The 13,788-nt window shown below is 48.0% G+C and overlaps 1 protein-coding gene across 1 annotated transcript; it reads left to right on the top strand.

The window, feature by feature from the left end:
* The first annotated feature begins 3,398 nt into the window (after positions 1-3,398).
* MFSD6L (major facilitator superfamily domain containing 6 like) lies at positions 3,399-5,601 on the top strand. The gene has a single exon (XM_002827014.3). The coding sequence runs from the start codon at positions 3,644-3,646 to the stop codon at positions 5,402-5,404; it is 1,761 nt and encodes a 586-aa protein (XP_002827060.1). The 5' UTR covers positions 3,399-3,643; the 3' UTR covers positions 5,405-5,601.
* Positions 5,602-13,788: the final 8,187 nt, after the last annotated feature.

The raw sequence follows: 13,788 nt of genomic DNA, 5'->3' as shown, positions 1-13,788 counted from the left end.
TACCTGGCAATATTTATATGTTAATAGGAATCATCAGGGCAGTCCTTTATATAACCCATTGAGTCTACTTGGGCCAGGTAAGAGTTCTGTGAAGTATAAACTGGTGTGTTCTGTCTCCTGTCCCTTGCTTCCTCTGTCACTGCTCTGGAGTGCAGTGGCGCAATCACAGCTCACTGAAACCTCGATTTCTCGGGCCCAAGCGATCCTCTCACCTCAGCCTCTCAAGTAGCTGGGACTATGGGCGCATGACACCATGCCCTACTACGTTTGGGATTTTTTGTTTTGGGGCCTTTTTTTTTTTTTTTTTTTTGACAGAGTCTTTCTCTGTCACCCAAGCTGGGGTACAATGGCATGATCTCAGCTCACTGCAACCTCCACCTCCCGGGCTTAAGCGATTCTCCCTGCCTCAGCCTCCCAAGTAGCTAGGATTACCGGCATGCACCACCACGCCCTGCTAATTTTTGTATTTTTAGTAGAGACAGAGTTTCACCATGTTGGCCAGGTTGGTCTCGAACTCCCAACCTCAGGTGATCTGCCCGCCTCGGCCTTGCAAAGTGCTGGGATTAGAGGCATGAGCCACTGCGCCTGGCCGTTTTGGGGCTTTTTTTTTTTTTTTTAGAGGTGAGGTCTTCCTAAGTTGCCCAGGCTGGTCTTGAATTCCTGGGTTCAAGAGATCCTCCTACCTCAGTCACCCAAAGTACTGGGATTATAGGCATGAACCACCGCACTGGCCAAGCCAGAGATTAAAGACATCAAAATTCTTGGCTTTTATGTTCAAAAACTTACATCCAAGTGTAAAATAGAAAGATCAATGACACATCTTCAGTTTCTTCATCCCCAGAAATAGGTATGGTGTGGGGGGAAAACAACAGAGAAACAAAAATGCTTGGACTTGAGTCCTATCACCTGGGCGGAGTGCCAGGGGATGATGGTGGGTATGGGGGTAAGGTGAAGATGGTAGAAGATTCCCTTTTAAGTTTGGGAATCCAAGAATAGAGAAGAGGGCACCTTGCTTTGGGCCCAATTGCCCCAGGAGTGGAAGCAAGTCTCAATGGCAGGACACCTTCTCAATGCCAAGGGGAGTGTAAGATGGACCACCTGGGGTGCAGAGCCAGAGGGGTCCAAGGTCAGTCTTAGAGAGAGTCCCTGTGCTTGTATAGGACATGGGAAGCAGGCGGAGATTTTCTCGGGTGGCTGAAAGCAGGCAAGCTCAAAGAGAAAAGGGTGCAGCTACAGGCAGCAGTGTGGAGCATGGCACCTGAAGGCCAGGTGCAGAATTGTGGGCACCTCCACAGACTCCAGCATGGTGCAGTGAGGGAGGGAGCCTGGGGGATGCCATTCACTCCATTCTCACTGCCCCCACCCTGACTGATGGTTTTACTTGCCTGAAGCAATCCAGGTGTTTAGCTCAAGTTCCTGGGCAACATGGGCAGCCAGAGGCTGGGTGGGGCCCTTGGTCTAGCTCCGGGTGCACCCTGCAGGCCCCAGGACATGCCCCTTGCACACCTGTGCACATCCAGGCACATTGGAGTCTGACACCTGCCTCCCAGTGGAGATGAACCCAGGACAGGTCAGGACTGAGAAGTGGATGGATGCGCTATCCTCCACTGAGGCTGCCCACAGGAGAACCCAGGGAGGGGCGGGAGTAGGGCAATCGTTAGTGTGACTGAGATGGTTTTAAACCTGAAATGATTGCAGTAGCACTGAATTTGAGTGAGTTTACCTGGTGGAGACTAGATTTTATTTTTCCTGCCATTGGTGTGATATAAACGGATTCATACCAATTGCATCACCAGTCATTAGGTTTTCAGTAGATGTCGGCAGAGTTTACCAGTTTTTTAGGTTAAGTGAGGCCCCTGGGCCTGCTCCCCAACATACTTTCTACCAGCTGACAATGCAGGCAAGTCATAGGCCAAATTCCGTTACACATAGACATGTGTGGGCAAGCAGTTCCGCTCCACCCCCAGCCAAATTAGGTGCTCTGAGCAAACCTTGTATGAAAAGTTTACTGAATCAGGGGCTGCACACTGGACCATTTTGAAGCAAAGCCTACAGCATCCTTCCAAAGGGTTTGGATGACTGGCATCTCTAGATTTTTTTTTTTTTTTTTTTTGAGACGGAATCCTACTCTGTCGCCCAGGATGGAGTGCAGTGGCGCGATCTCGGCTCACTGCAAGCTCCAACTCCCAGGTTCACGCCATTCTCCTGCCTCAGCCTCCTGAGAAGCTGGGACTACAGGCGCCTGCCACCACGCCCGGCTAATTTTTTTGTATTTTTAGTAGAGACAGGGTTTCACCGTGTTCGCCAGGATGGTCTTGATCTCCTGACCTCGTGATCTGCCCGCCTCGGCCTCCCAAAGTGCTGGGATTACAGGCATGAGCCACGGCGCCCGGCCATCTCTAGATTATTATAGCCTGTTCCAGCAAGAGAGGAAATGCCTTCAAAAAAAATTATATCCAATCCAGGTGACTTGGACACCACTAATTTCACCAGTGAAAAACTATTTCTAATATCTATTATGTCCATTAGTGAAGACACTTCTGTTGATTTAAGATTGTCGAAGTGCTTGTACTAGCTGTCTCTGTCTTTTTGATGAAATGCTAGCTAACCACCTCAAGTGTGTGTACTCTCAAACCGGGCACCTGACCACTCTTAGCTGTAGACTAAAACTGCAGCACATACATACGGCTCTGGGGACTACCATGTGCTGGCGATCGGCTGCAAGGAGTTCCCCTGGACGACTGCCATCAGCTGTCAGCCCTCCTTAGGGACTGTCCCAGCTGGAGACAACCATGTCACCCAAGGTCATGCCATTTCCGAGGGCAGTACACATCCAATGAAACAATTCTAGACCCCGGGGACAAAAATACCTGCCTTCCTGGAGCTTGGATTCTGGTGGAGACAGACAATAAACAAGGTCAACACATGAAATATAAGCCCGTAGTGCCTGGGACAGTGATAAGTTCTAGAGAGAACAATCAAGTAGGGCAGGGGAGTGGGACTCTTGGGGGCGGGGTGGGTACAGGGGTATGGGATTTGCGATGTCAAAGTGGACCGTGTTGGTCTCTGCCTGTGGTTGGTCACTGATCAGGGTGCATTCCAGTAGAGACCTGAAGAAGATGAGGCAGAGAGCCTGGTGGATACCATTCATTCCGTTCTGGCTCCCCCCACGCCGACTCTGACGGTTTTACTTGCCTGAAGCAGTCCAGGCATTTAGCTCAGGCTCCTGGGCTACACTGACAGCGAGAGGCCAGGCGGGGCCCGCGGGGCCTAGCTCAGAGCGCACCCTACAGGCCCCCGGACGCGCCCCTAGCGCACCTGCGCACGTCCGGGCAGGTGGCCCGCGGAGGCGGCGGGACGTGGCAGGTGCGGCTCGCAGGTGCGCCGGCCCCGCCCCCACCTTCGCCCCCGCCCCGCCTCTCCCTCCGGGCGGGGCCACTTTCGAGCCAGCGGCAGGACCTGGGGGCTGTGGCCGGGGGCGGCCGTTGACTTGGTGACCGCGGCGCCGCCCCAGACCGGGGGCGCAGTCCCACTCGCTCCGAGCCCCGGTCCCCCGAGCCTCCCTCCCGGGTACATGGGGCCGCGCCCGCCCTGCCCCCAGCTCCGCCCTCCGTCGGCCCAGGCCTGACAGAGCCCGGCAGCCATGAGTGCCAGCCCCCGGTGGGACATCAGCAGGGCGCTGAGGGTGGCCAAGCTCTTCCACCTGGTGTGCGGGGTCCGGGAAGCCTGCGTGACCCCGTTCCTGACCCTTTACCTGAGGCAGCTGGGCTTGGCCGCGCCCTGGGTGGGCATCCTGATGGGAACCAAGCACCTAATCGCTGCCTTCTGGGCTCCCGTCTGTGCCTTCCTGGCCAAAAGCTACCGGAAACGGAGAGCGCTTCTGATCGGCTCCCTGCTCGGCTCGGTGGGGGCCAGCCTGCTGATGGTCCTGGTCCCACCGGTGGACAAAAATCGGGTGCACTTCCCTTGTAATGGAAGCAGCGGCCTGACCAGCACAGACGCACTCCCGGGGGTCACACTACCTGTGAACATCACCTCGGCCCAAGAGCCTGCCTCCAGCCACCCAGCCAAGAGGACTGCAGAGGTGGAAATGCCTGGCTTCAGAAACCCACCTGGTGAAAGTGACCGAGAAACTTTCCGTGATCCGCACGGCTACTTAGCGCCCTCCGTTGAAGGAGCTAGGACCACATCCCAAGCTCTCCTCCATCCTGTCACTTCGGTCCTGAAAGATCATCCCTGGGAAGTTACTTCTGAGGTGGTCAAGACAGCCCTTCCCTTGCTTCCTGGGGGGAAAGGGCCCGGGAATCCAGCCAATTTGTCGGGGACCAAGGGGAAAGCCTCGGCTTTTGACCTGTCCTTGGAGGGGTTGCGGTGGACTTTCATCCTCTCCTTGGGGTCTGTGGCGTTCTGGGAGCTGCTGACAGCACCTCTGGAGCAGGTGGCAGATGACAGCCTTTATGAGTTCCTGGATTTTGTGGATGCCACTGACCGATACAGAAGCCTGTGGGTCTGGAGGTTGCTGGGCATGTCGGCAGGCGTGTGTGGCATCGCAGCCTTGGTGGGGCAGCTGGACTGCTTCCTGATGACCAGTGGCCCCCAGGGTGTGGTCCACTTCTATGGGTACTCGGTGGTCAGCACGCTGGCCTTACTGGTGAGCATTGCCTTTCCCATTCCCATCTGTCAGCGGTGGGAGCCCAGCTACAAAAGCGTCAAAGCACTGTCTATTGTGGGGGGTGACCCCCGCCTTATTCTCCTCGCCTCCACCGTTGTTTTGATAGGAGCCATCGTCAGTACTGTCCAGAACTTTCTGTTCTGGCACATGAAGGACCATGGGAGCGGCGAGCTGGTCATGGGTTTCTCGGTTGCCCTCAGCTTGCTGGGGGAAATTCTGCTTCATCCGTTCAAAACTACATTGCTTAGGAAACTGTCCAGGACGGGTCTGGTGGGGCTGGGGCTGAGCTGCCTCGCTGGGCAGCTGCTGTACTACTCTTTCCTCTGGAGCTGGTGGTCTGTCCTCCCCATTCAGATCTTGAGTGCCATTAGCAACAGGGCTTTGTGGTGGGCCGTGGAGGCCTCAGTAGAGGACCTGGCCACTCCCCGCATGGAAAGGGCTCTGAGTGCCTTGTTCCGAGGCCACTTTTATGGGACTGGCTGTAGCCTGGGCAGCTTTGTCGGGGGGTTTGTGGTGATGCGCTTCAGCCTGGCTGTGCTCTACCAGGCCTGCTGTGTGGCCCTGTTGCTCTGGTTGGCCTTGCTCCTGTCCCTACCACGGAGGCTGCCCCAAGAGCGGAAAATCAAGTACTCGAAGCTGTTGTCCATGGAGGTGAGTGACACCAGTGACTCTGAGCAGGGGACAGAACGGGACTGGCTTGTGAAGGCGATGAGGGAGGAACACTCAGACTGAAAGGGCTGAGAAATCCGGAGTGTGCTGATCCAGCAAGGAACGAATGGACTGAACAAAACTCAGCCTGCTGAGGACAGAAACCTGCCCTGGACTGCTGGGAGCTGGGGAAGAGAGGGTGGGTCTGTGCTGAAGGCCCAACAGGATCATCTCATTGCATGATTTTCTTTACTTTTGAAGTAAAAGGAGATTTAACTTTTTGCCCTTCAATCTTTTTTAAATAATGGAGGAAGAATACATTTGCTTTTTAAAACGTTCCCTCTATAGTCACTATATGTTGATGTTTAAGGTTTGCAAAAGTCCTGACTCGGGTGCTGTTGAATTCAGCAATGGCTGAAGTGATCAAATCAAACTGTCAGTGCCAGGAAGACCATGGGGACCTGCAGGATTCAGTTGGCAGAGAGGGCAGCTGACTTGGATGAATCATGGCATTCCCAGGGGTCATAAAGCATTAGCCTGCTTCTATGAAAGCCATGCTGTGGGCAGGTAACAATGGTAATGGAGGGCCGGGCACAGTGGCTCACGCCTGTAATCCCAGCACTTTGGGAGGCCGAGGCGGGTGGATCATGAGGTCAAGAGATCGAGACCATCCTGGCCAACATGGTGAAACCCCGTCTCTACTAAAGACACAAAAATTAGCTGGGCATGGTGGCACACACCTGTAGTCCCAACTACTCAGGAGGTTGAGGCAGGAGAATCACTTGAACACTGGAGGCAGAGGTTGCAATGAGCTGAGATCACACCACTGCACTCCAGCCTGGTGACAGAGCGAGACTCCATCTCAAAAAAAGAATGGTAATGAAAACAAACTCCTTTCTGTTCCCACTGATATACAGGTGCCCACACTCACACCCAAGTACTTCCAACAGGAGAAAATAATGGGAAATGTATGTGTGTTGGGGGGAAGTGGGAGGTTAATAGGTTTCATTCTTCTCACACATGTGTGTCCCACTTAGAATCATCATCTATATTTACATCAGAGCAGGGGCAATTTCATGTCTTTTGAGCTCACATTTTGCATGCTCTGCCTCACAAAGCACATGGAGATTTTAATATCTGTTTTATTGGGGTGTAGACGTCTCCACAGGTCAGGGTGCTATAGGTTCTCCATGCTGTACCTGTGCCCAGGCACTTGGTGGGATTTTGGGAGTGACAAATTAGTGCTTCTGCCTTCCCAAACTTCCCCAGGGGAAGGGCCTGGAATAAAGGGCCCTTTATTCCAGAGGCCAGTCCCCAGAGCCCAATTATTCTACCTTATCATTAGTTAAATATAGGATATTGAATTTAGAAGAAGCCTCACTGCACAAATGCAGAAAATGTCTCATAGCTGGAGAAGGGGAAGCAGATATATGAATGTCCACTGGGTCAGACATGGTTCTAGGATCTTTATTTGTTGTTGTTTTTGTTTGTTTTTTAGTTTTGTTTTGTTTTGAGACAGAGTCTAGCTCTGTCACCAGGCTAGAGTGCAGTGGCGCCATCTCGGCTCACTGCAACCTCCAACTCCCTGGTTCAAGTGATTCTCCTGCCTCAGCCTGCCGAGTAGCTGGGATTACAGGCACGCACCACCACACCCAGCTATTTTTTTTTTTTTTTTGTATTTTTAGTAAAGATGAGGTTTCACCATGTTGACCAGGATGGTCTCAATTTCCTGACCTCGTGATTTGCCCGCCTTAGCCTCCCAAAGTGCTGGGATTACAGGCGTGAGCCACTGCACCTGACCCTTTATTTGTTTTTTAATTCTCCCTAAGAAGCTTTAAGTTACAAATAATCAACAAAAAAATTACCTCCACCCTAAACAATTAGAGATTTGTCTCATATATATATAAGACATTTAGGGGTGGGCAGCCCAGAGATGGTGCCACTGCTGGATGACACCACTAGGGATCTAGAATCTTTACATCTCCTCACACTGTCATACTCAGCCTGTAAGCTACTCTCCCAGATTTGTACCCTCATAGGAACAAGATGGCTGCTGCTCTGCCAAGCCTTTCATCCATGTTCCAGGCAGGAAGAAAAGGGGAAGACAATAGGGCAAAGGGAGAAACAGGAACAAGTGTCTGTATCAAGAAAATAGGGTGCACGGTGGGTGGCTCATGCCTATAATCCCAGCACTTTGGGAGGCCGAGGCAGGAGGATTGCTTGAGCCCAGGAGTTGGAGACCTGCCTAGGAAACATGGTGAGACCTTGTCTCTTAAAAAAAATAATAATAATTAGCCACGTATGGGGTGTGAACCTGTAGTCTCAGCTACTCAGGAGGCTGAGGTGGGAGGATCGCTTGAGCCCAGGAGTTTAAGGCTGCAGTGAGTTGTGTTTGTGCCAATGCACTCCAGCCTGGGTTACAGAGCAAGACCCTGTCTCCAAACAAACAAACAAACAAACAAACAAAAAAAGGAAAGATAAGCCTTCCCAGAAACTCCTCAGCAGAGTGAACTCTGTCACATGGCCACCCCAGCTGCAAGGAAGTCTGGGAGGAAGTATTTTCAACTAGGCACAGTTACACACCAAGCAAAATCAGGGTTGCATTAGGAAGAGGGGGCTGGATATACAATTGGCAACTAGCAATATCTGCAGCAGCCTCCACGATGGAACTCACAGCCAGGTCCAGCTTATTGCAAAGCCTGCATTCCTTTCACCCCAGTAAGCCAGCTTCCCCTGAGAAATGACTTTAGCAATGCGACCCCCACAACTACTCTATGAATAAATCAAATTTGTTATCTGCATTTTACAAATAAGAAAATGGAGTCTCACAAGTCACACATTGGGTCACTGGCAGAAATACCACTGGAGTCCTGGGTTTCCTTACTCCAAATTTGGGGCATTTTCTTCTGTGCCAGTAGTCTGGCTGTCGATCCAAGTATGAGGAGCATTTGCAAAAAGCCAGGTTCCTAGGTTCCACCAGAATCTTACAGGTGGGGCTCAGTAATCTGCATTTTTGGAGCAATCTCCAAGTGATTCTGATGTGGTTAACCAAGCACTGTCTACTCGATTGCCCTTTCCAGCTCTATCTGTCTCAACACTTCTTTGCCAAATGTTTCTATTTGCAGTGAAACAAATAGAGACAACTATTGAGTGGTCACTCTAGGCCGGGCACTGTTCTGAACAAGGTACGTGGTATACGCGTACTAGCTCATCAAGCAATCATAGGACGTAGTCACTATTAGCATCTCCAGTTTCAGATGGCAGAACCGAAGGTTCAGTAACTTGCCTGAGGTCACGCAGCTAGTAAGTGGCAGAGTCGATATTCAGATCCAGCCTGGTGGTTCCTGGGCCTGAGATTTTAATCACTGTGCTCTATGGCGGAGAAATTGAGGGGAAAGGGGAGGGGGAATTAAATATTAAGATCTATGGAGGAGAAATTGAGGGGAAAGGGGGGATTAAATATTAAGATCTAAGGTAGCTATCACTTGAAATTGACTGGATAGTAGATAATATTTACTATTTCAACAGAACATACAATAATACCAAAAGGCAAACACGTGTATGTCCTCTTAAACAAAAGGATGAGGAACAGGAACTGGCTTAAGAAAAGAGTTAAGTAAGTGTGATTTAGCCTGAGCAAGAGGAAGAAGGAAGAGAAAAAGAAGCGTGAGTTGGGGGGAGGGGGTGTAGAGGACAAGACCGAAGACTGAGGGAGGTGATGATTGATGGATCTAAAAGATTTTATGGGAGGATGGGAGGCCAAGATGTTCATTTGGGCTATTTAGTTAATGTTTGACTTTATGTTTTCTTTAATGTATGAAGCCCCTTTTTCCAAAGGGAAAAAAAAGTTGTGCTACTTGCCATGGGGAATTCAAGGATGAATAAAATGCACAGTCCACACCCTCAAGAAGCTAACAGTCTAACTAGAAGATTTTGCTTACACACACACACAAACACACAAACACACACACACACGGAAGCACAGGACAATGTGGGAGATGCCACAGAAAAAGTATTACTAGAGTTTAAGAAAGAGAACATTTCTGACTCAATAACTCAAATAAGGTTTTGTGGAGATTATATTTAAGTCTAAGTCTTCAAGGATAGGTAAACTTTATTTATTTATTTATTTTTACTTTTATTTTATTTATTTATTTTTTTTCTGAGACGGAGTCTCGCTTTGTCACCCAAGCTGGAGTGCAGTGGCACAATCTTGGCTCACTGCAAGTTCCGTCTCCCGGGTTCACGCCATTCTCCTGCCTCAGCCTCCCGAGTAGCTGGGACTACAGGCGCCCGCCACCATGCCCAGCTAATTTTTTGTATTTTTAGTAGAGACGGGGTTTCACCGTGTTAGCCAGGATGGGCTCGATCTCCTGACCTCGTGATCCGCCCACCTCGGCCTCCCAAAGTGCTGGGATTACAGGCATGAGCCACCATGCCCGGCCTAGGGTAGGTAAACTTTTAACAGGTAAAGTGAGGGTGGTAACCTAGGAGAGGGCATTCTATGACTACATAAACAAAGCTGCAGAGGTGAAAAAAGCATGAAGAATACTTGGAGGGTAGCAAGACATACAGTTTGGCTAAAGCGAAGGATTTGTGTAGGACGGTGCTTAAATGCAAGGCTGGAAAGACAGATGAGACCAGGTCATGAAAGGCCTTGATCCTGTAGACTTTGGATAAGCCACGGAGGGCTCTGGTCAGGGTCATAAGAGGCCACACTGAGCTTTTTTTTTTTTTAAGTAGCTTTATTGAGGTATTAACATACAATAAACTGCACATGTTCAAACACCGGTGAAATGCCTCCTGCCCCTTTATAATCCTTCCTCCCTAGCGTGCTCCATTTTGGTCCCGGGCAACCACTGATCTACTTTCTGTCACCGTGTGTTAATTTGCATTTTTAAGGACTATAGTATGTCCTCTTTTATTCTGACTTTTTTCACTCCGCATAATTGCAATGACTTCTGACAACAACTACCAGGAGCTAGGCTCAAGGTTAAGAGCTCAAGACTGCTCCCACTTCAGAAGCAGTCACAATTTTGGGGGCTTCCCATTCCCCTCTCAGTTTTGGTAATTCACTAGAAAACCCCACAAGACCCACGAAAGAACTACACTTATTATTACAGTTTATTATAGCCCAAGGTTTCAAAATCAGAACCAGCCAAAAGAAGAGATGCACAGGGCAAGGACTGGGAGGGTCCCAAACATGAAGCTTCCATGTCTTCTCCTTGTGGAGTCAGGGCAAAGGACCCTTCTAAATACATGGTTGATTTTTCTGGCATGGCCAGCCCCCAGCCTGAGTCATTCCATTAGCATAAATTATGTAAGGTCCCATCATGAGTCACCTCATTAGCAGAAACTCAAGTGTGGTTGACAGGCCAACTACCAATAACAAAGACACTCTTCGACTTGGAAAATTCCAAGGATTTAGAGCCTGTCTCCCAGGAACTGGGGACAAAGGCCAGACAAATTCTTTATTACACAGGATAATTATTTTGATAATCAGCAATGTTCTTAAGTGCAATAATAGTTTCTTCCTTTTCACTGCTGAGTAGTATTCCATTGCATGGATATACCACAATTTATCCATTCATTTATATTGTATTATATCACAATCCCTTTCACTTCCGAACATGTTACTGTTTTCAGTTTTTGATGATTACAAATAAAACTTTTATGAATATTCATGTCTAAGTCTTTGTATGAACACACACTTTCATTTCTCTTGGGTAAATACCAAGGAGTGGATTGACCAAGTCATATGGTAGACATATGTTTAACTTTTAAAGAACTGCTAATAGTTTCCCAAAGTGGTTGTGCCATTTTACATTCCCACCAGCAGGGCATGAGAGTTCCAGCTTCTCTACACCCTCACCAACACTCAGTAAAATCAATCTCTTTAATTTTAGCCATTCTAACAGGCATGTAGTAGTAGAGTTGTTTCTTGGTATCCTTCAGGAATTGGTTCCAAGACCACCCCCTACAGATACCAAATCCAAGGATGCTCAAGTCCCTTGTATATAATGGCATAGTAATTGCATATAACTTATGTACATCATCTTATATACTTTAAATCATTTCTAGATTATTTAAAATACCTAGTGTAATGTAAATGCTATGTAACTAGTTGTTATTCCCTACTTTTGCATTTGTATTATTTTTGTTGTTGTTTGGATTATTTTTGATCCATGGTTGGTTGAATCAGCAGGTACGGAGCCCACAGATACAGAGGGCAGACTGTATCTCATTGTGATTTTAATTCACATGTCCCTAATAACTAGTAATGTTGAGCACCCTTTCTCTGTACTGTGCTTTTGAAAACTAATCAGCAGCTTAGAAGTACACAAGAATAACAGCCTCAGGTGACTATAAGAGCACATTACCTATCAGAATAGTAAATGCTTCAGAACAGTGGTCTTTGTTTCTAGAATGCTTTAATGGGAGAAAAAAAATAAAAAACAGAACAAAACAAAAAGACTTGATAACTTCATGTCTTGGATAGTTTTACATACTCACAAGCCTAAAGATATTGAATCAAGCCAGATGATCTCTAGAGGTCCCTTTGACAATTCTTTTTTTTTACATTTTTTATTAGCAATGCTTTTGGAGAAAGACCTTTTGAGAATTCTAATGTATGCATGGGGATATGGCCTTTGTAGGAAAATGCTGAGACCACTGACTGCTTTCAAAGTTTATAAAAATGTGGAAGATGATCTTCAGTGCAAATTCCTTCATTTAAACAAAGCCTGTCCCTGCCACTCTGTTTGCCACATGGGTCTTCAGCATGCGGGATGGGAATAGTAATCTTTCTGACAGGCACATCTCTATAGGAAGGCTTTCCTGACCAACACCCTGCTTTTTTATTTCTGCTAAAGTTGGTTTACCATTCCCCCTCTGACTTTGTTTCAAAGAAGTGGCTTTTCACGTTTCAGGGCATATCGTTTCCTTCAATAATCTGATGAATGTCGCAGGGGCTGTCCTCTGAAATATGCATATCAGATTTTTCATGCTGGTCACATTTCATGGATAAAACAACAACAACAACAAAACAGTCACTGGCCTCAGGTTAATTAAACAGATGAACCTGCTTGAGGCAGATTTTCTGCCAAATATCTTCCCAATGGCCCAAATTAGGAAACCTCCTTTCTAATTTCGTCTTCCCTTTACTCCACGACTTGTGATTTTGCTATCACGAGCTTCCTGAATTCTCTTCACTTTGCTGCTTCTCCTTGTTCAGCCCTGCAGGCTTCTGTCTTTATGCCGGCGGCACCCTGGGGTGAGGTGTTGCAGAGTCAGAGGCTGTGATAGAGGGAAGTAAGTTCAGAGTGAAGGCCCTGGGCTCAAGCGTTCTTCAGGTCACCCTTCCTTCATAAGTATGTACTGAGCAAGGCTGTGATCCTTCAGGGTGCTGGGTGAGTCTTTAGGAATGCGTCTACCACTCCCTCCTGCATAACGTCACCAGATGCCTCCCACATCTTCCCGGGGTAACTAATGTCACCTCCCAATGGCTTTATGCCATTCTGCACATTTTGTTCCCAGGGCCACAATCATTGTTTGGGGATGCGCGTGTGAACTACCCCGTCCAATCGGAGCAACACTCAGTGGACTCTCTCCCTTGGATATGAGGCCAGTGCTACCCACCCTGCCTATTTGTGCAGATGTGAAACCTTGAACTGCACTTTTTTTCTATGACAAAGCCTGCCTGGGAATGATACTGACAATTTAGAAGGAAAGGCCAAACCACAAAAGCATGTCCACAAACAGAATGGGACAGGACAAGGTAAATGTCAAGTGAGAAGTTCAAATAGTGAGCATTTCTCTCTGGGCAGACGGGACAGCTGAGCTCAGGGACCTTCCGAAAAGACCCTCATGGGGTTTATGAAATAAGCCTGCGTGTGGAGGAAGGACTGGGTCATCAAGTCTTAGACTTTAAGCTGTGACTTTCACTCTATTACCTACTTTACCAGTAGGTCAGTTAAGCTTTACAGAATCAAAAGTAAATACAGTTCTTAGCTCCTGATCTTGTAGCTGTTAAAGATATTGAGTTTGACCCTCTGACATGTCTTGGTTCCAGCTAAGAGAAAAGTAAATATTGAATGAGCCATTAACCATTATGCTCAGGTTTACTTAGACCACTATTTCCCAAGTGAGTTTTGCAGAACATGCAATCCTAGTGGTGTGGAGGGTTGGGGAGAGCATTATATAAGGATTCTGTCTGTGGTCAAACAACTTTGGAAAATGATGTTAATTATTGTCACCTTTTAGAAACTTGCAATGCCTGTTAGCAATTAAAGACTCTCAAAAGCCTGCAGTCAACAAACTTGCTTCTCTCTCTTTGACCTATAATTCCCCTTATGTGGTGTCACAGCTTTCTTCCCATGTAACTAATCACGATCTTTCAGAACTAGTGTTCCCTAGAAGACCCTTGGAAAAATGCTATTTGTAGTTTTCTAGATGATCTTTTCAACCCA

This window comes from Pongo abelii, chromosome 19 (assembly GCF_028885655.2).
Source record: "Pongo abelii isolate AG06213 chromosome 19, NHGRI_mPonAbe1-v2.0_pri, whole genome shotgun sequence".
In the NCBI taxonomy this organism is placed as follows: Eukaryota; Metazoa; Chordata; class Mammalia; order Primates; family Hominidae; genus Pongo; species Pongo abelii.
Note: the sequence above shows the minus strand (reverse complement) of the source record. Positions and strands in the feature narration are given on the sequence as shown.

Coding starts and splice junctions, on each gene's coding strand:
- MFSD6L (XM_002827014.3), top strand. CDS start 3,644: ATGAGTGCCAGCCCCCGGTGGGACATCAGCAGGGCGCTGAGGGTGGCC.